The sequence below is a fragment of the Cyanistes caeruleus genome, chromosome 1 (assembly GCF_971803275.1).
Source record: "Cyanistes caeruleus chromosome 1, bCyaCae1.hap1.1, whole genome shotgun sequence".
Classification (NCBI taxonomy): Eukaryota; Metazoa; Chordata; class Aves; order Passeriformes; family Paridae; genus Cyanistes; species Cyanistes caeruleus.
In genome coordinates, this window is record NC_141701.1 from 112462010 (window position 1) to 112487382 (window position 25373).

At 39.2% G+C, this 25373-nt stretch overlaps 1 protein-coding gene across 15 annotated transcripts in view; it reads right to left on the bottom strand.

The window, feature by feature from the left end:
• RBMS3 (RNA binding motif single stranded interacting protein 3) overlaps nucleotides 1-25373 on the bottom strand; it is a 703891-nt gene that overhangs the window by 323938 nt on the left and 354580 nt on the right. For 10 of the 15 annotated variants that reach the window (XM_086850694.1, XM_086850656.1, XM_086850683.1 and 7 more), the window contains one exon: nucleotides 22728-22897. In XM_086850694.1, coding sequence (XP_086706820.1) covers nucleotides 22728-22897 — 170 coding nt within the window. The remainder of the gene's footprint in view (nucleotides 1-22727; nucleotides 22898-25373) is intronic. The other 5 variants (XM_086850705.1, XM_086850662.1, XM_086850734.1 and 2 more) reach the window with 1 other exon arrangement.

The window sequence follows — 25373 nt, forward strand, 5'->3', positions numbered from 1 at the left end:
AGAAAGTTATTTGATAACTGCTGTTAAAAGGGAGATAGCTCCTGAAGGAAACCATTCCTCTGTGAGTGATACCCCTTATTATAAGATGCATGAACCTTAATCACAGCCAACCCCAAACTGAGGAGAATTTGCTGTCTCAAAGCACACAAAGAATTTGAGCCATTTCTCCTCCTGCCTGTGGAAAGCTAGGGTGCAGGGGAGGTAAGTGGACAGCTAGGGTTAGGAGACAAGTGAGATTCAGCCAAGGACTAGCTGAAGGCAGAGCAACCAGGTGCCACCCACCCCACTGCTGGCAGGCAACATGCCAGGCGAGGAAGCTGGCTGAGCAACAGCTGTCACCAGGAGTTGCTGCATCAAAGAGCGGATTTCCTAGGAGGCCAGGCTGGTGGGGGCCACTCAAACTTTTCAACTTTTCTGTGTTGTTATGGGAAACAAAACCTCTGGGATAGGCACAGCATATTCTGTCTTTCAAGCAGACCTTCAGGCTGGCCACAGCTAGCCCTGTAACACCAGATGTCTGTGGGACCAGACAGGATAAACCTCTTACCACTCACCCTGCCCTGTGCTGCACATGTACTGCCATCCTCATCTACGAGGCAGTGGGTGCAGAGGCATGTACAAAATACAGCTTTTACCCAATTCCAACCACTGCTTGTACACTTCAAAAAAAAAAAAAAAGTGAAGCTTGGAATTGAAACTCAAATAACCAGCGTATAGAACTCTTCCTTGCTTAGTGAAAACCAATGGAGTCATCATGTAATTTCCGAGTTCAGAGCTTAATAATTATATTCCCAGCATTTGAGTTCACTCAAGGCCTCAAGCATTGCTCCGAGCACAATCCACCCAACTGAAAACAGTCTGCGTTTCTGGGCATTTAGGTAATGTATGCTTTTATCTTGGGAACTTTTGTACTGGGATGAATTTGACCAGCAGTAATTGGATTTAGATAAGCAACTCTGAGGCTCTTTCATTCTTGTGAATTAATATCTAAATAGCATAACCAGGTTTATTTTGTTTAAAGCAGACTCTATTAGGCAAATCATGGGTTTTGGGAGGAAATAAAGCCCACATTATGATGACCCAAAGCATGGAAAGAACTGCTGTTGAATTTCTTGGAGAGTCATTTTTCCTATAATACACTGTGACATGATCTTACAACATCAAAATACACACAAACGGGAAATTCACTCCAACTTTTGGTTTTTTTTATATTTGAATGATAATTTCTGGACATTTCATTGACTGCATAGCATTTTAAATGTTTACAAGTTTTCCCCCAAAACACATTACTATTCTGTCCCTTAACAAAACTAAGTTGCTTTTCTGCCTTTTCTCTGTATATTATTTTCAATTTAAAATAATCAAAAACCTGAAAAGTTAAGACAAAATCCTTATATTCACACAAAAATACAACAGCAAAACACTTGCTACTCAGAGCACCTCACACAGACCAGTGCATGGCTTGAGGAACAAACAGAAGGAGCTACTTGCAGGGAACCGATGCATGTTTCTGTAAGAGCTTAATATTCAGTTGCTCTGTCTTCTCTAATTTCTTTGGTCTGGCTGTCATGTTTACAAAAGTCATTCCTTCATTCAGTAAAATACAAGCTTTTGACACTGTCTCTCACAGTATCCAGCTGGACAAGATGTCCAGCTCACAACCAGATAAACACATTATGTAGTGGGTGAGCAACTGGCTCATGGGCTGGGCACAAAGGGTTACAGTCAATGAGGGAACATTTGGCTGGGCATGGTCACTAGTGGGGCTCCACAGGGCTCCATCCTCAGCACAGTGCTCAAAATGTTCAAAAATGGCTTGGACACAAGACTGGAAGGGATAATAAGTTCACAGAGAACACAAAATTAGGAGGAACTGTTGTGTCTCTCAAGGGCAGAGAGACCTCAACGAACCAGAGGACTGTGCAGACTTTGACAAAGGAAAGGGACAGGTCAACCTTGAATGTACAGACAGACTGGGGAACACGAGGCTGGAAAGCAGCACTGCATAAAGGGACCTGAGGGTCCTGGTTGACAGAAGGTTGAGTTAGCAGTGCCCTGGCAGCCAGGAGGGCCAATCCTGTCCTGGGGGGCATCAGGCACAGCAGCACCAGCTGGGCAAGGGAGGGGATTGTCCTGTCCTGCTCTGGGGCAGCCTCACCATGAGTGTTGGAGGCAGTTTTGGGCACCAAAATCCAAGGAAGGTATAAAGTTAACAGTGTCCAAAGGAGGGCTGTGAAGATGGTGAGGGGTCTAGAGGGGAAGCCATTTGAGGAGTGGCTGCGGTCACTTGATCTGTTCAGCCTGGAGGAGACTGATGGGAGACCTCATTGCAGCCTGAAACTTCCTCATGAGGAAGAGCAGGGGCAGGCACTGATCTCTTCCCTGTGGTGACCAGTGACAGGACTTGGGAATAGCTTGAAGATGTATCAGGGGAAGTTTAAGTAAAGGTTCTTCACCCAGAGGGTGGCTTTGATTATTCTAGTGGGTCTGTTCCAATTCTTCACAGAATATTCTGTGAAGTTAGTAAGCAATTTAGACTAGCAACTTGTCCAAGAGTTTCACATAAAAAAGAAGGAAAAGGGACCTCTTAAATCTTTTGTTTGTACATCTAAACCAGCCCTGGACTTTCATAAGGGATCCTGAGTAATTAGCATCAAATTCTGAAAGGGCAGATCAGCAGTTTTGAAACTGAGACCTTCTGTTTCTAGAAGCACAATTAGAAGCCTAGTTTTAAGCAGACAGTAATGAACATTGTAGCATGTGGGAAGAGTGAATTTTCAAGAGAATGTAAGCTGATGAATCACTAAAATAACATATACATATTCAATAGTATCTTCTGGCGCAGATATTTACTACTAAGGGTGTAGTGATTTCACTCATACATGGGCCTATTAGTCACCATTATCCCACATCCAATGAAAATATATTTTTCAGAACTAGGAGACAGAAAAAGCTATTAAATCCCTAAATAACTGTGTTATATAACATGTCCGTAAACACTATTATTGCTTTAGACAAATAAAATCCAAGATCTCACCATTCTATTGAAGAAAAGTTCCACATTAGGAGGAAAGAACCTAAAAAGCTGATTCAGATTATGGATCATGCCATTTATTTTAACACTGCATTTTCAGATCATATTCAGAATTCCCACTTTTCAGAAGATGCAAGCACCATTTATCTCAAATCACAAGGCTCTAATACAGCCCCGGAAGGCTGTGTCAGGTCCTTTGGTGCCCTTCTATTGAAGAATAGGGAAAACTCGGTAGTTTTAGTGAAGTTTGCTTCTTGTAAAATTTCAACAACCTCAGAAAGATAATCCTGTAAATAAACAGGCATGTAAAGAAACACCTATAAATAAAAAATTCCTCTGCTGTTAGAATTGTAGCTTTTATTTCCAAAGGAAAATCTACTGCTATTACAGCCCAGGAATGTGTTTCACCTTCACCCTCACTAAAGTGAAAGACATGTCTCACATTAAAGTCAGAAATGTATTTACAAGACAACACATATTTACAAAGAAAGAGTCATAATTCACAATCAAACTAATCTGCATTTATCTATTTATATATGAATCTTCACAGTTTCATATGAAAGTGTACAGGCTTGAAGGCTTATTGAAATTGTTTTAAGTACTTGGGAAATTAAACCAGATAAAACAGAAGCTAAAGTAAATGAAACTTAACAGACAATATTTGTTGAAATAATAAGACCTTGAACTTTCAGACCTGCAAGATGTATATCATGTTAGTAGTTCACAGGTAACTTTTCCTGTAGCCTTGTCCCTTTCTTTGCCAAAATCAGAATAAGAATGTTTTTTTTCAGGATGCAAATGAAATTAAGTGGTTTAATCCAACACTTGCAGAAATCAAAGATAGTTTTTTCATTGCCTTCAGTAGGTACAACCTCAAATCCTACTGACAGAATTTATAATAAGGCTATCACACCCTTGTTACCCAGGACAGAGTAAAACACCACTTACTAATGTGGCACTCCCCACAACAGACTGACATTTTACAGAGTTCTTCCTCTGCTTGCTGCAAGCAAGACACTTGGCTATTAGCTGCAGTTTCTATTCTAAATGCTGTTTATTCTTAATTAGTGCTATGTATTATGTTCATATTAAATCTGTATATTTAAATATTGAAGCTATTTAAGACTATTTAAAAATTGATTACATTATTGTATATCATATTAAAATTATGACATTTATGTTTTTACTTTGATAGAAAGCTATGTTTTTCCCTCACAGTTCTGCCATGACAAATAACCAGTGTTAATAATTAATTAGCAAAATATTCTACAGTTGCTAAATTAAGTATGGAAAACGAAATTCATGCGCAAATTAATAACTATGATTTCATGCAGTACAGTTCAGTTCTTTTTCTGGGCCATCATTAAATCTTCAATTACTAATTATTCCACATTTTCAAGAATTCAGATGTCTTAAAAAATAAAATGCAACTTTTGTTTGCTGTCACTTAGCAGTGCCTCTAAATTTACTGTTTGATAGGAGGCTCTGTTGGGAAGACAGTTTAAGGATCTGAAATCCTTCACAGAATGAGATGTGGTTTACTGTAGCTTGTTATAATAATGCCAGGCATACCCTAATTTTCAAAGGGCAGTGGATTTAAAAAACGTCCAAATATTTTCTACTACAAAAACTTTGCTCATTGGCATTGGAAATAAAAAAAAAAAATTAAAATGAAGCAGTTCTTCAAACTTGAAGAATTTCCTCTATCCAACACTTGTATTATTTTAGATATTGTGGAAATAGCCCCCCTCCTCTTCAACATATCATTCCAAAGTGTTAAATTTATTTGCTTTGTATGTTCTAGCATGCTGTGCTGTCTTGAATCCGATTTCTCATTCACAGTCTTGCTTACTTACGGAAGATTCATTGTTAAATTACAGTTGGTATGAACCAGCACGCCAGCATACCATGATATTAATCTCTGAAGTGTTCAATCATTTAACAATAGCCTCATTATTCAAGGGAACTCTGAGAATTCAGGTTGTGAAGATTTTCTGACATTTCACTAAAACAATTTGCTCTTAAAATAATTCAATGACTGCAATATATTGTAATATATATATATGTACGTATATATATATATATACACACACACACATACAGCCCTCAATCAGATGGTTCCTTTCTAATACTAGACAAGAAAAAGAAGAGGAATTGAAAAGAAAAGGAATTACAGATAAAAGCAAGAGCTCCAGCTACCACCAGGGACTGTGAACTCAAACTGATAATTTAAAGCTAAAGCATTTTATAGGGTTCACACAGAGGCCACTTGAGTCAAATGTGTGAGTGAGACTTCTTGAGTTTACACAGCTCCCATTTCATTATTTACAAGTTAGAAAAATCCAGGTACTTGGTAGTCTTTAGAGACAATACAGTTTTGAGAGGAACTGTTTCTTTAGTATTTTACATTGCAAAATACCTCATTCAGGAACTACATCATATAAAATATTCTTTTTCTTCAATATATTTATTTTAATCCTTTTATTTCCAGACCTCGAATGTTACAGTTGTATTCATTTTCCAAAGGCTGAACTTTGAAAAAAGTGGCACAGAGAAGCATATTTTTTTTTTCTGCCTGAAATTTTCAAGAAGAAACAACGAGAGCTTGGATTTGGATTTTTACAATTATGCAGGCAAAAGTTCACACTGCTTACCCAGAACTGGGACAGAATACCTCTGGGTTTGAGTTCCTTTGAATTTTAATTCCATCTGGTATATTTATAAAAGCAAAGATTTTTTAGTCCATTTATTTGTACAACTCTAACATAATGACAGGCTCAGGAGAGTGTGTGAAAACAGATTTGATAAGCTATTTGTTCGTGGTATTTTTAAATACTCATGCACGTGTACAATTTCAGGCATGTTGAACTTAAACAGGATGAGCAACATTTCTCAAGGTTAAATTATGTTTGTAGGCTCACAAATTAATGTTCCTGTTTGGTGTGGAAAGTCCTCCCTACAGCCTCGACACAGCAAACAAATGCACACAGGACTACAAGTGCATGTTGCCAGTCAGCCAGGGCTTCACTTTCCTCAGTGCAAGGCCTATAACCATCACAATAATTAGCTTGAAGAAGACAAATCTGCTCTGGCTGGTAACTCACCACAACTCCCAGGTATTCACCAAAATCTTCTCTTGAGTGATAGTTATGCCAACAATTAAATTCAAATTAGGTGAAGCTGCATGAATCATGTAATAATATTTTTTATGTTTTCAAATCCACTAAAACCTTGCAAGTGAATGAAACATTAAATTAAGAGTCACCTGATACAAAAACACATTTTCAGGTTTAATAAATATATTTAGTTTAGAGTCTATGCCAATTGTATAAATACTTCTTCATTCTATTATCCAAAGGCAGATGGACATATTTGAACATATTAGCCTCACTACGTCAGGTGGATAAATATCTTTGGAGGGGAAAAGTTTATTAAAAACTTCACTCTGGATTAGACTCTTGCTTTCCAGAAATGTGGTATCCTTCTGCTGGCTTCAAGGGCTGCCCTAATTTACACTGATAGAGCAATTGCTTCATGTCTTTAAGTGCTGAAGTTCTACTTCGAGAAAACATCAAGGGGAAGGTTGTGCAGCATAACTAGCACATCCTGTAGCTCTCTGATCATCAGTCAACATTTCTGAGCCTAAGAAAAACAAAATTTTAAAATTTTAGTTAACCAAAATCTCAGGGTTTGTGCCAACTGCTCCCACTGGACACTTTGGCCATGAGTCTTCTACAGAAGAAAAGCCAACACTGGCAATTGCTGTGCTCTGATGTAGTTGACTTTGTGCTCAAAAACAGCCAACAAGGACCAGGAACGGATGAGACAAGCCATGGGATTCACTAAGGAAATAAACTTTTTATATCCATAGAGTCTTCTGTCCTTAAAAGGACGTTTGGTTGGTCCTGCTAAGCAGAACCCTAGATGGAAAGCAATGAAGAGATGCATTGTAGCCCATCCTTTCTGAAATATCCATGGGCAGATCTACAGAAAGGCACAAGAATTTAAATATTTTATGTTTCTGCTGAAAATTTTTACCCCAGGAACAAAAGACTCACTGAAAAAACACAGTGAGCCCATTTTGAAATCTGACCAGTAATGCTGAATTTGGAAGCAATTTAGCTTCAGTTGCTTGGGAGCCCCCAAGAAAAGACTTTTGTATATTACTGGCTTCAGGCATTTTCAAATAAACTAATTAAATAAGATACAATCCTCAAACCATATAAAGATACACATGGAAAATCTGAGAGCTCATTCTGAGTATTGGGCATACTTTGAGACAGAAAGAAATGTGATTCACTGGGATAAATCCACATCTTCCTGAAACTGGTCAAGGAGCATAGTATTGTCAATTGCCCTTTAATGCACAAGAAAAGGCTATGAAGTTTATTATAATGTTAAAAAATTACAAATAAATGTGAGACATCCTTTTCTTTTGCTTATAATTTTCAAGCCTTTGAGATAGACTCAGGCTATATTTTCATGTTTCTCTTTAGAGCCATGAGGGAAAGAAACCTACTTTTTCATGAGAATTGAAAGACGAGATCTCTACCTTATCACATGCCTAAGGAACTAAGGGTTTAAGAAACAAATACTGTGAACCTAGCAAGAAAATTTTGAGGCATGGCACAACCAAGGGCTACGTCTTCATCAAATATTAGCGAACAACCTCAGCGAGGGTAAGAACTCTGCTTGACAGTTGCATGGTTTGGGTCCCAGAAAACAATCCCAAAGAAAAAAAGTTATAGCAAGGAAAAAATCCAGCCTATGATCTATTCCCCACTTTATAAAATGAGCTGGATTTAAAGACAGATCAAAACCCCAGAGCTGACCCCTCACTATTATCGCACAAATAAATAACAAGTATATCCTATACAGATGAATCATATTCCGGCATATCTATTCTGCCAAATATAATCTCCCAAAGGTGCTGGGTTTAAAAATTAGTAACACAAAATTTACAACGATCACCTATAGCAGCAAGCTGACTACTTTTTGAATATCCCATCAGAAGCAGTGAAAGCACAAAGCCTATGTAAAAAGGTCACAGCCATTCTTCATGGACTCAAACAGACATTTGACAAGTATTCAGCAAGTATTCTGCAAATATTTACAACTGTGAATGACTGAATTCATATCCTGGACGGTCTTGAATGCACCCAATGGCCAGCTTTTATCAACCTAGCACTTGCAGTATCAGACCATATATTTATGCATTCCTGAAACATCTTATTCATCAATAGCATCTGTACCCTTTCCTCCCACTTACTCAGACCTTGGGAGTTTCTGACCCTTTCCCCTTCTGCTGTTCAAGAACGAAAGTTCTCAAAAGACCAACATCTTGAATAAGAAACCAAGGCAAAAGAAAAGGTCTGCTCTAGCTACTCATTTCCCATATGCCTTTGCCCTTCGCTTTACTTGGGCTTGCTCCAGAGACCACAGAGATCAAGAGAAAAACCTGTGGATTTGCCCTGTTTTGCAATTCCTGAGAGCCATTAAATGTTACTCTACATGCAACATTCCATTTTGTAAGACAATTTCCTATGTTCAGACTTCAGTTTCTTTTTGATTCCCACATTCTCAGGACAACAGTTTCTTTGTTCAAGCTTCCATGTTTATAGTATGTTATCTTATCTCTGGTTTAGCCTTTAATATTGAGCAGAGTCAGGAAAGAATCATCCTCTTGTTTGAGATGCAAAGGTTTATGTCTGCTTACATTTTTAAGATACACAAACATACTTTAAAAAGTCTAAGAAAATATACTCTTATTAATGCTGTTATCTGAATGATGATATTTAACACCAGTTGCAGCTTAGTTCCCTTATCTCCCCTGTGAAATAGCTTTTTTTCCCCTCTAGGATGCTGTCATTTTAGTCTCATATCAGAGCTTGAAAAAACTTTCAAGTTTTTTTAAGCTCTGCAAAAGGAACAGCAAGGTTGGATTAGAAGGAAATTCGCAGAAATGAGAGTGAAGCAAACTATTACAGCAGGGGCAGGGAGGAAGGAGAATTTTCATAGCCTCAGGGCCACCCAAAGTTGAGAGACACTCAATGTCGCAGTGAAACTGATTCAGAGAAGAAACACAAAAGCATAAGAGTGGAGAATGTCAGAAAAATTCAGCTTTTGTCTGAACTCCACCATCTGCACCTACACATGGTGAGGAACACAAGGAGCCATCCACACCACAGTCATGCCACTTTTGCAGGAGAACATGGAGCTACCTCAGCCGGCTTTAACCTGGTCCCAGGTTTTACTGCATGGCTTTAAAAACCAGAAGCATCTTCAATAGAGGCTCCTTCAGGAACTGCACACTGTGAATGTGAAATGCACACTACTGACTGAATTCTGCATGTTTGTTCTCCATCTAAAAGAAAAATGCACTTTAAAAAAGAAAAAAAAGAATCATCATTTGTTTAAAACCCAGGCAGTACTCTCCCCAATCTCCTCATGTCCCCCATCCCTGACCTTCTCCCAAAGACTGATTTCTCGCCCACCTCTAAGATTAGTATGTTCAAGACCTGCTCAGTTTTGACAGGGGGGGAAAAAAAAGCCACCTTGAACAGAAAGCCTTTTGAGCCTTCCCTTACTTTTGAAGCCTTTGTATTTTTTAATCCCAGCTCTTCCAATTTTGTCTCCCTTTCCCCTCCTCCCCTTCGGTGGAAATTTTCTACTCTTTACAAGCCTGGCTCTCTGCAGAAAATTGATTTCCCCTAGGATACAGCCATCCTACTGTTCTATGCATGGTCATTAATGACCATCCTGTTCACCACAGAGACAGACAGACACGGTGGCACTCCTCCCAGCTCCTTAGCACAGAAAGCACATGGGGAAAAATTCTAACAGCCTCAGAGCTCAACCATTCCAAGAGTTCATCGTCCCCAGAAAACACCATACAAAATCCCCAAATGAGCTATTACAAGAACAAAATGATTCTTGCTGGTTTCTGTCACTCTTTACTTCCACTGCATTAGATTGATTTTTTTTTTTTTTAAATCTCTCCCAGGTTAACAACCATTATGTAGTTTCCTCTCTCCCAGAGGAGGTAGTTCCCTTCTTCCTCCACATAGGAAGAAATGTCAATCAGATGTTACTTGGACTCATACAGATTTTACCGGAGGACTGGCATCAGGCTATCCAAGGGCAGAATGCATTTCAGCACAGATTGCACAACCTGCCTGAAGATGTGAGAAAATACATGGGTGCTGCATTTCTTGCCATTTTAGCTGCTTCACAAGTAAAGCACCTGCTGGCTTCACCATTCCTAGGAGATCTGCTGCCTCACATCTGACTGCAGCTGCATCCCATCCTTGGAGTAACAGACAATTCTCCCCTTAACTCTTGGTGTCTCTGATGCCAATGGGTAAAACAAAATGACTGTACTCACAAAACTGCTTAAAACTGCTTTTCTATAAATATCTTGTGGATAGACTCTAAACTGACTCCCTATCTCCTCCTTGACCCATGGGGTTCTTGCAAGAATTACCTTTGTCCCTGCTGCTACAGGGAGGTACAGTGGAGGACTCAAAGTCACAAGCTACATCATTAGTTTCAGTAGGACCAAAAATAAGGAAAAATATTCATAAAGCCTCAAGATGGATATAGAGCTGGCTTTTGTGGGTTCTGTTTAGTATTCAGCTTGGTTCCAGTGCATTCACATTAAATAAATAGGAGCAGTGTCTCTAAATCAAAATGTAAATTTTAAACAAAAGAAAACTTTTTCAGTGACTATGATCATAAAAAACCCAGCTCTAAAAATTAGTTCTGAAACTGGAAGAGGGTCTTAGGTACTGAACTGCAACTTGATCTGAAAAATGTCAACACAGTGAATGCCTGATGCAGTGCTTCAGAAAAGCTGGGGTGGGGAAATGCTCAAACCAAGATGTTCATATTTAAATCTCACGTTGTCCAGGTACCCTTTGCATATTGTGCTGTGATTTCTTTGTATAATTCTCAATAATGCTGGCTGATATTAACCAAGGAAATCCTCTGCATACAAACAGCACTGTAGGTCCCATAAAATCACACGCTCTGTGGAAATTTCCAAATACCTTGATACAATGTGGGTGAGCTAAGGATAAAGTTTCAAGCCTGAATTCCATAATTTCCTGTCTTTTGCTGGTCTACACAGCCCTTTAATGTTACGTTAATATCATTTCTGTGGGTGTGATCGAATTACCCGCCACTCCTGATGCCAGCATTAGTGGATTTCTGTGTAACAGGAGAGCACACTTTACTGCTCATACTATTACTAAATACCATTAAGCAGAGCAGCTGAAGCCCTCCTGATAGCAGGACTGGAGGGCTACCTCGTAAGGAGGGGACAAGCACTTTACTGCTGGCACACAGCCTGAATCCCAAGAGCCCTCAACACATCCAATTTGCTTCGATGTCCCCACCAGGCAGCCTGCCACAGCATATCCCTCAGCCAAAAAACATCCCCAGGCCTGCAAGTCTGCTGAGATGCAGAGATCTCTCTCCCAGATCTCTCTCCAGAGTCCTACATGGTGCTGCCGTGACTTGGCAGCTTGAAAAGATAGAGATGTTTTTACTTGGCGACCTTTTGGCTCCAGGTGCAACACCGGGTTGCTAAACTGTCCACTGAGAGCACGCCTCACACACTGGTGACAGCTACTAACTAGTGGCACAGTGCTTTAAAAATCCCCTTCTGAAGTCTTTGTGGAGAGATTAAAATGCCACACGTACGTGAATTGTAAAAACTCCATGGCAGCCTCCAAAGGGAAATTTAACATGAGTTTCTCATCAATACCTTTGCACTGCTAAACAGTACCTCCTAAGCAAATTATGAGCCTGACTACCCTGCAGACACATCCCTCTTTAGAGGAGGGTTGCATTAGAGAAGAGGGAGACAAGGAGCAATGGAAAAAAGAATGAGGGAGAATGGGGAGTTTACATCTGTTCCACATAGTTGGCTCATTACACACTGGCAGAAAACGTCATACGAGCAGTTGCAATGAGCTGTAGTTACACTTCCTGCCTCTCTAATCCACCCCTTCCTCACCACAAAATGTCTGTTTGTTGCTATACTTGACCAGTGGGAGATTCAGCTGCTAGCACTGACCTAACAGCAGCCCCATGTCCTCAATGGACCATGGGAACAGCATGGCAGGGACACAGGAATGGTAAGAAATGTAGTCTTGTGATTGAGAGAAATTCTTGTTTCTCTATATCTACCAACAACCTATAAGAACCAACAAACAAACAGGAATCTTAACTAACACTTGCAAATCCCATGTTATAAAAGAGACAGTGTTTTCTTACCCTCCATGAAAAGAGAGTTGGAGCAACCACAATTCCTGAAAGCGATGATAGCTGTATCATTACAACCTGCCTCCTGCATCTATAAGACTTGCTAACAATTTTGTCTGTAGTCCAATTCTTATTTTAGGTAATGACCAAATACATGGCATGAGTATAGTGCCCTGCTTTCATTTAAACCCCACCAAGAACTTGGTCATTTTCCATTTTTTCCACCATTTGCATAATTTTTCCTTTCCATCTAGAAGCACTTGCCTTGACTTCATTCTATTCTGAGTCAAGAGATTGTCCTGTATGAATCCTTCAGGTCCTTGAACTGGCATTATGTCCATATATGTGAGAGGAATTCATTTGTTATAAGGCACTTCATTTGTTCCTAAGGCACTTAATAAACTTTATATTGAAATGTTTGTGCTAAATTATTAACATTTTAAAAACTTCCTAGCCATAGGCCATTTAATTGGCAATTCTAAATTTGGTGTTAATTTAAGTAAAGCAGATGAGACCTGATACACTGAAGGTGAGTAGAGATATTATTAGGTATGGCTTAGATCCAAATTCCTCACTTTGAAAAGTAAAGATTCAAGAGTGCTGCAGTTTTCTCCTTCCATGGGGTTTTGTTACTCACAGACGAGGATGGACAGACATGACTTAAAATTATAGGTAATCAAAACCCCAGGGATTAAGGGATGAGCTTCTGCTTCTGCCATAATTTCAGTACCAGCGTTCTGTGATCTCACAGAGTGCATGTGGCACCTCCTGACACTCCTACTAAGACACTACAGCAGCTTTTGAGTATTCTCCTTTGAGTATTTGAGTATTTTGAGTATATATTGAGCTTTTGAGTATTCTTCTGCTCAAGAACACAGATGTTCCAGTATTACAATACATCCACTTAAGGACACATACAAAAACTAAATATAATAACAAATGTGCATAAACATGAAATAGTTTTAAAAACATTTAAATGATGCCTGCAATCAAGAAAACTGGAGAAAACTGTCTTACAATCAGATACTTAAATTGCTCCATCTATTTGGATTGTTAAAGAAAAAAATTCTGAGAAGTGACTGCCTAAGTGCATCTGAGAGAAGAATGGAGCAAGAGACTCAGAGATATCTTTAACCTCATTATACCAAGAATAAACAGCAAAAAATTGAGACCAGAAACTTGATTTGCAAGTGGGTTAGAAATTCTGACCAGGGAACATGGTTAACAGGAACAAACTCCTAGCAACAGTGGTAGGTTTGCTGTACTTTTCATGTCTTCAGTTCCAGAGTGGGTGCTTTTCTAGAACACATTCTTTACATCAAAATAAATTTCTATGTTTAGTCCAGGAACAAAGGAGGGAAATTTACAGATCTGAATCAACCATAAAATTATGGTAGACCATCTCTTGGTCTCTTCTGGATCTTAAATTCTATGACTTTGTGAATAATTTTATCCCTTTTAATTATTATTTCCCTACTATAAAGAAGCTAAAAAGTTAATGTTCTTCTTGAATCAATGAATTACAGAAAATAATTGAAGTTTCATAATTGGATTATAACCCCAGGAGAATATGGAAATGCTGAACTGGGAAGCTGAAGTAAGGAAAGCATGTCTGTTTTCTTCTTTTTTTTTTTTTTTTTAATGTGATCACCAGGCAGTAATAGCCATAAATGCTTCACTTATTACCTGTATTACACTGAAACAATAACATGCCTGTGATCCTGCAATAACTGCTATTTGAACAGACTGCTGTGCTTCCATGAAGCTTCCACAGAATTGGGTGTCTGTTGGCAGAAATCTTATTTCAGACTAGGTCCTATAATTCCACACAGCTATTGCCTTCATTGTTTTATTCAGGGCTGCTCCCAGAGCTGTGGCTAGATTACCTTCCAAGAGAACCAGAACGCAGAGGTCTCCACATTCCCTAGAGCTCATGATAGTGACACAGAAAATAGATGTCCAAGACAGAAAAAACCTTTTTAGATCTCTGTCAGATCAACATCTTTTAAAAATTAGGCTCAAAACATTCTATCATTCCAGTGTCTAACGAGGCAAATAGAAAAACCTCTGACACGGTTGCAACAATTCTAAGAAATTCCTTCTCCAGTGAACATCTTTTAAAAAAAATTAAAGCCTTTACAGCTTTTAACACAAATCTACTAGCAGCACTTGTCACACAAATAATTCTGGGAAGTTACCAAATACTTGGAATGAAGGACATTGCATGCTACATAGCACAGAGCTCTTGTCGATGCTTGTTTGGAATGGTATGAGAAAGTCTAGTGGCTGAGCACAATGACATTTTTGTTTTCGTGCTGATAATATTCAATAGCCTTGCCACCAAAGTTGGACTGCCACTTCCCCTTGCATAGAAATTGTAGGCATGCACTAAGGTTTTTGCCATTAGCTGGAAGCAGTGCCCAGGTTATTCTTGGTTTGGGGAGGGGGGTTGTTAAGCATAGCCGGTATTGTTTTCTTGCAGCAAAGCTTTGGGACAATGTAGTTCTCAAACAGAGCAGAACATTATCTGCGTCATACCTTCAAGGAAAAGGTTACAGAAACATTTCTGCTACACAAATGTCAGAACGTGAACAGCATGTCTCCATCTCCTCTCAAAAGCTGGTGACTCCTAAGGAGTACAAACCACATGCCAGTCACAGAACTTCCGTCTCCACTCTCTGCACATGTGAGACAGCAACTGGCTGTGCTCTCCCACTGCTGCCACCGACTCTCAAAGGATATGAGATCAGAAAGACACGCTGAACCTGACACCATGGAATTTAGGAGAACAAACACCAAAAATGCAGACAAATCTAAAACACATGGATAAGCTTCAAAACAGAAGAAATAAAGATAACCAGAACTTGCATTGCCACTAAAAAAACCCCTAACAAAACACCACTATGACGTAAAGGACAGCAGTGAAGCAACCTTTATCAAACCAACAGCATTTCAGCCAGCCCCCTCACTGGTAAACAGAAGCCAAGCATCAGAGTTTTACAAGACACCTTAAGGGGCTGAAAAATTCAGACTGTCGAGAGATCCATGGTTATGGAAGCCCTTTCACAGACAACATCCACATTACAAAAATAGACATGTCCCACAGACTTGTATGGTGGAGAGCCTGTCTGTCCTTTGGACAGTTTCTGGCCATGAGCTCTTTCAGACTCAAATGGCTACAGCAGCAGTCTCGTGAATGGATAGTGATGCCACAGTTGACCGACTGCACAAAAAATATGCTGGAGAAGTAAAGAAAGAAAGAGGACAAAGAAAGAAATGGTAGAAACATACATCTCAAAACAGGTTAGAAGAAGCTCATTAACCGTGTTGCCCTCCTATCTCAACACCACTCCTGCACAGTAAGCAAAACAAGTGGCTGCTATGGTTATGCCCTTCACACTCCTACAGAAAACTCAATATTTCTGAGTTCACTTTTTAGTTGTGGGGTTATTTTTTTTTTCTTTTTCTTTCTTTTTTATTCCACAAGGACTTTAATTAAAATTTATCAGAAGAAATATTTCCAGCAGCAGTGTCTGAAAGTGCTGCCTCCTCCCGTATCTTCCATTAAATCTGGTTCATCCAACTTGAAAGGAGATGAGAAACTCTCACTGACACTCTGTCACACTCCAGTGAAAAGACAGGCACATTCAAAACAGAGGAGAGTGCAGGTGTTCATTTATTTTTACGCAGATTATTTTTCTGCCTTTCTTCCTGACAATGGGTATGTTCACATCCCAGATGGAGCTCTCTGCAGTGCTGTGGGCATTTGCTGACCTAAAGTTTTGTTTTCCCTGATGAAAGAGGCAAGGTAAGAAGAGGATTGGTTCATTACCTACTGAGGCAGCTTTAATGTTTGTTTCTAACAATGGAAGGCGTTTGGGGATTATTTCAATGGGAATGAATGTACAAATAATTTTTCAACTATATCAGGCAAAAACCTGTACACATCCATGTCCATATTTACACACTGCAAAAACACAGCATTCATATAACTGACTGCAAAACTGCAAAGCAACTCATTTTGCCAATGAAGATATTGCTCAAAGGAAATTCAAGGTCACTGCCTTGCATCATTTTTCTCCTAGAGAGTTCCCCTCAATGTTTCTCATAGCACTGATAAGCATCATCACTATAAAGATGTCTTGAATGCAAAAATTAACAAATCATGCCTACAGCATCAAGTTTCTCTGCTTTTATACCTACTTTATGCATCCTTAGCATTCACCATTTGGCTCCTGATCAAAAGCATTTTGACTTAAAACAAATAACTTTCTTTTCCCATCCGGTCGCTCTCAATAAACTTTTAGGAAAGGTCCGTGATATAAAGAACTTGGGAAGAATACAGGTTTCTCCAATCTAACCAATCAGTGTGTTGCCATCTGGTGTGGAGAAGCAAACATGAACAAATGACAGGAATATACTCATGTAGTTCCCTCCTTGCTTTCTATCAGCACATTAGTCCAGCGGGGTGCTTGGTCCAGCAGTACGCCCTTCTTAGGACTTTGCTTTCCTGATTTTACTCGGAATAACAAAGAAAATCCAGGGGAGGGGAGAGGGGGAGTTCTGGTTTTTTTTCGTTTTTTCTCCTCAAGTGTGGGCATTTCTTTAGCTCCCATGAAGACTGATCTCTTCAGCAGATTTCATAGCTATTCCCAATTCTCATATTACCAGGACACACTGAACCAAAATATCCACCAAGAGTTTAAGCAGGAACTATTCCCTGTGATGCCACATGGTTCCTATATGAACTAATTCCACTGAATGAGTGCTCTCACCTTCATGCCCTCTCAGTCTCTGCTGTATCACAGAGCAATGGTGTCAGCTGATATTAATTACAGGAGAGAGGGAGGTTGTGGTTCTGTTTGAATTAATATGGAAGACAGAGTGCACATTGCTTTAACATACAGAATGTTACAGAATGCAGTAAGTTCCTTTACCACTCCAAAGATTTCTTCTTAAAAATTGAAGAGCAGACACAGCCTAATATTCTGTAAGTCTGTAAGTCTCAGATAGTTTGGGTTTTGTTTTCACCAGGGTCAGGATGAGAACATCAGTTTACTCTGGGTACAAATTTTGCCTGACTTCATTGTGGAACAGATTTACCGCAGAGATTGTTTTGGTCCTGAGCTCACTACAGCAATTGTATTTCAGTTAACCTTTATTTTATCTATAGTTCACAGTAATTATTTTTAATTAACTTTTCAATGCAGTAAGAAACAAGAAAATAAAGCAATTTACTTTCCCCATGCCTTCATTTCATCAGTTTTCATATAATAGAATATAAAATATTGTCCTGTTATTTAAACAAAATAAAAAGAAAATAAAAATAGTCAGGAATATATAACCCTTGCTGCCTTAACACATGGCAGGAATGACCATCATGAACTTGCTATAAGGCTTGGTCTAATGGAAATGTTGTACTTGTTGCAGCTATTAACGAGACAACCTATCCTGAAAGGCACCTTGAACCCCTCTGAAAACTCAATGAACTCGGCCTTTTTCTGTGAGGGCAAAAGGAATGCACACAGTTCATTTCAAAAATAGTCTAGAATTTAAGTAAATTAATGTGTGACTATTCAACTGATAACCTCAGTTACATTAGCCTTGGGACTAACCCTTTAGTAGAACCTAAACAGTGACAGCCTGAATATTTATTCAGATGTTCCACAAGACAAAACCAAGGGCATTCAAAATTAAACGAGTGTGTAAAATCTCACACTTGAACTGTCAAGGAGTCAATTGGGATACCTTCAGACAAAAGAGAAATTAAAAAAAAACCAAAAAACCAAAACAAATAAAACAACCTACCCCACTAATCCAAAACAACCCTGAAACACTGAATAATCTGCTTCATATATCAATCTAGAAGTTATTTAAAGAAAGCAACACTCATGGAAATCATTATGCAGCAGGGATTTCCCATACTCAGAAAACCTGAGAGATTTCTGTCCCATCTTCCTCAAGAGTTAGCCTGAACAGCATACAGACTTACTCTCTTTGGGTTTAAATATTTTTATAGTTGTTGTTTAATTAAATAAATAGGCCCTTTAATTTTACCCTGGAATACAAAGTCAAGTTGACTGAATCAAGATGGACAGAGATTATCTTCTGAATACATGTCAGTGTCTTAACCGCAATGCAGAACGCTTAGGTTTTAGCCAAGTGCTGGAGTTTTAAGCCAACATTTCAAAATTACTTGGCAGGGGGGGAAGGGAAGAGATATAAAGTAACTCTTTTCCCAAATTTTCTTTCCCTTCTGCAAAGCTTATTTTATCTTTCAAAAAAATTTTGGGCCTAAATCTTCTACGGTGAAAAAATTTAAGAATAAACAGAAATACCAAAATATTGAGAAGCAGACTGACTTCTTTAAATTAAATATGTTTTAAAATCATAAACTCAGATGTTTAGTCTGTGCATGAGATTTCTTTCAACTTATCTTCACCAAGACACAGTTAGAAAGAACAGGATGTATCTAGTATAATAATAAGAATAGGGCAGTACTTCATCTGTGCATGTTTTTAAGATGTTGGAATTTTTCTGGGTGAAATATAAGACAATGTATGAAAATTAAAGTGACAGATTATGAATATTTCAAAGATAATAATTTATATTTTGCTTGCACAGTGACACACCATGCAAATTTTCCCATCTATAATATTCCATTTTAGGGCTGATTATCTTCCATTTTGATGAAAAGCATATTTTGACTGGACAGATACGCATGCAATGATGTATACCACCTCACCAGCAGAGAGTGTGTACCTTTGAGAAATAAATGATAACTATGTGATACTTACTATTATCTTTATGAAATATGTAAGTGTTTAGATTTTAGACTAATAAGTTCTGATGATCAATATAATCACAGACAGGTATAAAGCCCTTTTTTTTAAGAACCTCAGAAAAGGTTAAGAGAAGCCAAGGTCCATTTTTGGAAGTTCCTGTACTCAGTGTTTATGAAAATCCAGAAGATGATGCATATACAAAAGAACAACAGATTCTTGCTTGCTTTAACACTTTTACTCTTTTTTGATGTAACTTTTGAAAGAGTTATTGTATAGAGTCCCAAAAGATACAGTGCAACCTAACAGCTCCCTGCTGCAAAAGAGAGTTTGATGAAATTCTGCTAGACACATGTTAAACCAACTACTGAGGATCAGAACCACACAAAAAGAAAAATCTTCCAGTAGCAATTTTTTTTTCATTTACTCAGCTACTGTACAGCCTATGATGACTTGTTTTCCTTTAGTTATACGAACAGTTTGACAGATTACTGTGACAAGGTTACTCTCAAATTGATAAAAGGTTTGATAGTGTCAGAACATTTGTCAGAAATGTCTCACATCACGTGTAATGGACTCTGCACTTCAAGCATCAATGGTACTCCAGCCTGCTGTTTTCTGTTTAGTGTGCAATGCACACCAACAAAAACACACAGCAGAAAGACAGAAAAGCAGGCAGGATTCATCAAAACAGCCCCGTACTTTATCAAACAATTCTGATTAAAGGGTTTCTCTTCCTTAACCCACCTCGCAAAATGCAATTAAATGAAAAACTTTACACGTGACTTGAAGGGTAGCCTCCTTATGGGACTCTAAACCTGAACTGGGATGGGATATGATAATGCACATAAACATAAGTGTTTCCAGCATTTTCTGAAAGAGAAATATTGTTGGTTTTGAACATTATTCCTCAGCCTGCCAAATGTGAGATATTAGAAGTGATAGTTGTACTGCTAGCAGCCCTGTCCCATGCTAGAGCAGAGGAAATGGGGTCAGAAGGGCTCATTTTAGGCACTGGCAACTAGCCTATGGGAACCAGTGTGCTGGACATAAGCCAGCTTTGGTGAATACTTCCCTTAAATACAGCTCTCCAAAAATATTGTACTTCAAAATAATAATATGTTTTAAGGACTGGAATTAAGGTTTTCACATCTTGCAGCAAACAATGCTAATATTAGGCTATGCAGGAAGCCTAGGAGCCAGCACCTTCTGCTCATTTGTAAAGATCTGTTCACATGAAGACTTTAATGCCTGGTGAAGCCCCAGCCATGTAAGCTACAGGTGAGCTCTACAGCGGACAACATTTCTGAGCAGAAAAATCCTTCTTGTTCAAAAAGCAGCAGACTGTTTGGTTTGGTTTTAGATGGGGTTTTTGAGGAGAAGAGCTGGGTTTGAGGCTTTTTTGGGGTGTGAAGTCAGGGGAAGAGGTAAGGTCTTTAGCTAGCTCTACTGTGTAACCAGCTGCAAAGGTAGACAAAACATCTTCCAATATTTTACTTAAAATCTACACACTGCTGACATGAGCAAAGGTGTCTGAGATTGCTTAAAAAATCACAGACAAGGGTATGAGAAAAATTAAGATTTAAGCATTTCTCAGATCACACTGTGGCCTGGAAAGGAGGCAGGGGCAATGCACCACAGCTGACAGTACAAATTCTTGTATTTTCAAATGTTTAAGTTTCCCTTCATTGTCTTTCTCTTCTGCTTTGATAAATTATTTTAATTTTCTAGAAAAAAGAAGTTGGAAGAAGTATCTGGTTTCTCCTTACTGACATTCAGCCAAAGGATAGAAAAATCAGTAAAATGAGTGTCAGCATTTCTGTTAAAGAGCATCTGTTCACACAGGAACCCCATGACAGCAAGACAAAGCCCTCTAATCTTATCAGATTAAGTTTAGTGGAGCACATTAAAAATTTTGCCACAGTGCTAAAAGGAAGCTCTCAGACACTTGATGTGCACTTCCCATACGCAGACAAGGGGTAGGGACACACTCTCTGAACTTCATGATTCAAGTATCACTGCTCACACCACAGTCTCACACCATGATGCTTAAGCACCAAAGCTGTGAGGCTCCTTTAGGAATAGTTAGTTCAGTCCTGATCAGCTGAAAGCATTAATGTGAACTGGAGAAGGGTCAGACTGCAAGAAGATGTATCACAAAACAGCTTTTTGAACGTCAGCAGACTACAGTCAATTTATACCTACTGAGAATCTGTCCCTTGAACTGGGATTATCTGTGACTGTCACATGTGGAAAGCGTCGATGAATGTAGTTGGTACAAATGTCAGACAGGTACACTCACATTTCAGCTTGCATGAAATACGAAACGTCACCAGCACACTATTCTCCTGTGAACAGTGAATCAGTTCAACCCACAGAAGCTTTAGTAGCAGAAAGTCACAGGGAAGAATTTCAAGTTCACATAATTTTACTCAAGTCTGGATATCACTTCAGTAAGATTGCTAGCTCCAGTTCTGGCCAGTCATGCACACATAACGTGTACTCAGGGAAGCCTTTCAGGATTTTTGATCAAAATCAGGAAAGGCAGAATGTTATAAAATTGAAAAAAAAACCACTAAATTGTTACTCCTATTGCAAGTTTCAAAACAACAGTCATTTGGATTAAGGTCTGTAGATCAGCCCCAAACCAAAATTCACTTATTGATACCTTTTTGAAAGGCTGATTTTTGATCACAAAATACAGAGATTATGTTGTCTTTTGGACTGTATGGCAAAAACACTGCAGCTCTATATCATAATGAGAGGATTTTTATTTTTCAAATTTTTCCTTGTGCTTATTTCAATGCAAAAAAAACCAACCCATGTGTTATGCTTAATTCCATCATGGTGATCTCTGGCTGGAATCTCAAACTGGATTATTCCCCTGCTACATATCATCAATGATAATCAAGACTTTGGAATTTCAATCATTTCATATTGCCCACTACATTTAGTCAAGAGAAGAAGGGTAGAAGAGTGCAGTGCTTTATAAAGTAGTACTTTTCACAATGCATGAGGAGCAAAGAGCTCCTTTATGCCACCTCTTTGCTTTCTACACAAATAAAAGACAATAAAACCAATCTTTATCAGTACAGTCTGCAAATATGACTTTCAAGATAAACAGGGAGGTAGAAAGTGCCACCTTCTACAGCATCATTTTTCAGTGGCACTGTAATTAATTAGACGTTAATTATAGGGCTACAAGGCCACCTTCAGCAGGTTTCATACTTCTCAAACTTTGAGCCCAGCAACGTGTGACACAGCAATCATAAAATGTGATAAATGATCAAGGGAGGAACACCCATGTTGTGTTGTGCACTGGGTTGTGATTCCCAGATCATTATAACTATAAAATCTGTCATTAGGGAGGTTTTTCTGCCATGCACATTCTCCTTTTAACATAAGAAATCAGCCACATTAGAACAAACAGAAGTCAATGTGAAGGCGCTCACCTCTTTTCCCCTAAACTCATTACCTGAAGGTTTTTAGCAGGCATTAATTAATCATTCAAACTAAAGGAAAAACAGTCAACCTTCAAGTGCAGGAGGTTTCTGATGCCTTTTAGTGGCCACACAAGTGTAAGCAGGAAGGCCAGCTCTGACATCTTGCTACAGAAAGACACTGAGAATTTTAAGGGCACTTACGGCTGGCACAGCTTGATAAGGTCCTGGTCGGTGGTGCCGGGTGGAAGGCCTCGAATGTACAGGTTGGTTTTACTCAACTGCTCTCCGCTGCTGTTGTTGCTGCTGTTGTTGCTGCTGTTTGTGCTGGGGCTGGGAGGAGCCATGGGGTGGGGAGCTGGTGCATAGGACTGCTGGAAACAGAGCAAAATGAAAAGGCTGTTACTGGAAAAGGCCAAATAGCACGGCAGAAGTGTGTGCTTTACCTAGGTAAATCCAGAACTATGCTGTGTTTGTCCTGCCCTCCCTGACCACTTCCAGCTGTCCACTGCTATGGCACTCCCTATGGCACTGCTATGTACCCACTCCCAGCCAGCAATGCCTTTCAAAATGCAAAACAGGACCAACCAACATTTTGTGTCCAGCCATAGCTATGAAATGCATTAATCTACTGTACTTTTTAATTTGGAATTAAAGTAGCTAGATCACAAAACAAAACTCTGAAATGACAGATACTCAAGGAGTAACTAGCATTAAAGAAAGAAATTAAACACAATCTGCTCTAAGAGTACACTAAAACACAAATAAGAATATCTAGCCAAAGGTACAGAAGCTGGTGCCAGAAGCCAAGTTAGTCTTTTCTAAACATGAGGAGCACCCAGTACACACACAGTCAGGTGGCAGAGAGTTGGCTAGTCTGAGAGAAGAAAAAAATTCCAAAGCAGCCTGAAAAACACTCTGTTGTTACGGATGTCTTTCGCAACAGAGAAACAGGGTTTGGAAAAGATGATCAGGCCAAGACCTTCTGCTCTCAAAATCATACCCACTTCTGAACAACCACAAACCACACACAGCAACTGAGAAATATTGCTTAAGAAGTGAGGCATTCTTACAGGGAAAAACAGTATTCTCCCGTAACTCACTGGTAACTACATGCTGTGAAAAAAGACACGCACACGCTAGAAAAATTACTTAAACATCTCTGATCAGAGGCAACGACGGGGAATTTAAATTGCTCCAACCATCCCTGGCTCTCTGACCACTGGAGTATTTACTCACAGCACAGGGTGCTTGCCAGGAGAACAAAGGAGTGATTGGAAGGAGGAGGCCATCCTCCTGTGACCTATGCAGAAAAGCTGAAATCTAGGGAAGAACTTGCAGGAACTGAAGGATCCTGAGGACCAAGCTCCAGATGAGCAGCCAGGGGAACTGAAGTCAGAGGTCCAGCAATGTAACTGCCTGCTGAGAGGGAGAAAATCCCATTTCCACAACCCAATCAGCACATTCTGCTAGCTTTATGTGTAGTGACAACAGCAGGTAAATGTTGGACCAGTGCTAAGTTAAGCATGCTATGCTAATGGACTAATAAAAGCAAAACATCTGCAATTTTCATTACAGCAGCAATGACACTTAAGTGACTTCTAACATGTCTGTTCTGCATTTAGGCCTTGAACAGAGAAAATATTTAAGTCTGTGGGAAATTCTGATCACGCTAATCAACTGCCCCTTTAATGTCAGTGCCTCTACTTTAGTGCTTATAATTATGCGCACACTAAATCACAGTCTTGGTAGATGGATTAGTAGCTCTAAACTATTTCAAACAAGTCCCTTTATTTAGTTCCTTATTTAGAGGAAAGAAATAAAAAAAATAAAAAGTTGGAGAATACAAGGGGAGCATCAATGACATGTGATGATCAGACATTTCAACGAAATGAAACAACACACTTGCAGCAATGCCTTTCCTCCTGGCCTCCTCCTTCCTTCTTCCCAGTTTCTCCCATTTAAACTAGGAGAGAGGGAATATTGTGCCAAGTGTCAAGACATCAGAATTCCTCTGCAATCTCACCTGGTTGTAATGTGACTCAAGCAGGAGCCATTAAAAGAAAAAATACCATTTTTTAGTGTGATCACCATGCTATCATGTAATGACATTCACTCTCCAGTAAAAGAGAAAGGGCAATGAGCTCCCTTCCCCAAGTCTCTGCACAGATACTTTTGCTGACAATCAAAAGCACTTAGTGCATAGGGATCATATTTCTCTGCACACACATTTTATCACTGGGTAATCCCCACCCACTCAAGCTTCAATGTCATTCCCAGAAATAGAGAGCTGAAGAAGCAGCCTTGAGTACCAGCACAGGCAACCACCTCAACTGAGCCCCAGCACTGGGGACACATCCTGGAAATCAGCTCCATGCCATGGCCACGGCCCAGCTGGTAGCACTGCAGGCAGCACCAACCTGCATTAAATAACATAGGCATCTGCACATTATAATATCCTGTCTGAAAGCATATTTAAATATACGTGCACTACAGGGCAATGGAAGAAGCAGGTATGACTGTATATAACACCTTGGGCTTTAATATATCAAGAGCTCAGGAAATATCCTATGGTAATCTTGCACATTTTGAGCACTGCTAAGGTAAATTAAAAAGAGAAACAGAGGTTGAGGTTACCTTCTTACTGCTTTACCCTGCACCTCTCAGATTACCAGGCACACTGAAAGCATGTAAATAACATAAAGCAATGAAAGATCTTCCCATAAGCCAATGAAGTGCTATGTACTTTAATTATTAATTATTATTATATGTGTCTTAGCAGGGGATAATGAGTAAATGTCCTATTCTCACACCAACCTAATAAGCAAGAAAAAGAAAGAAAAAAAATGG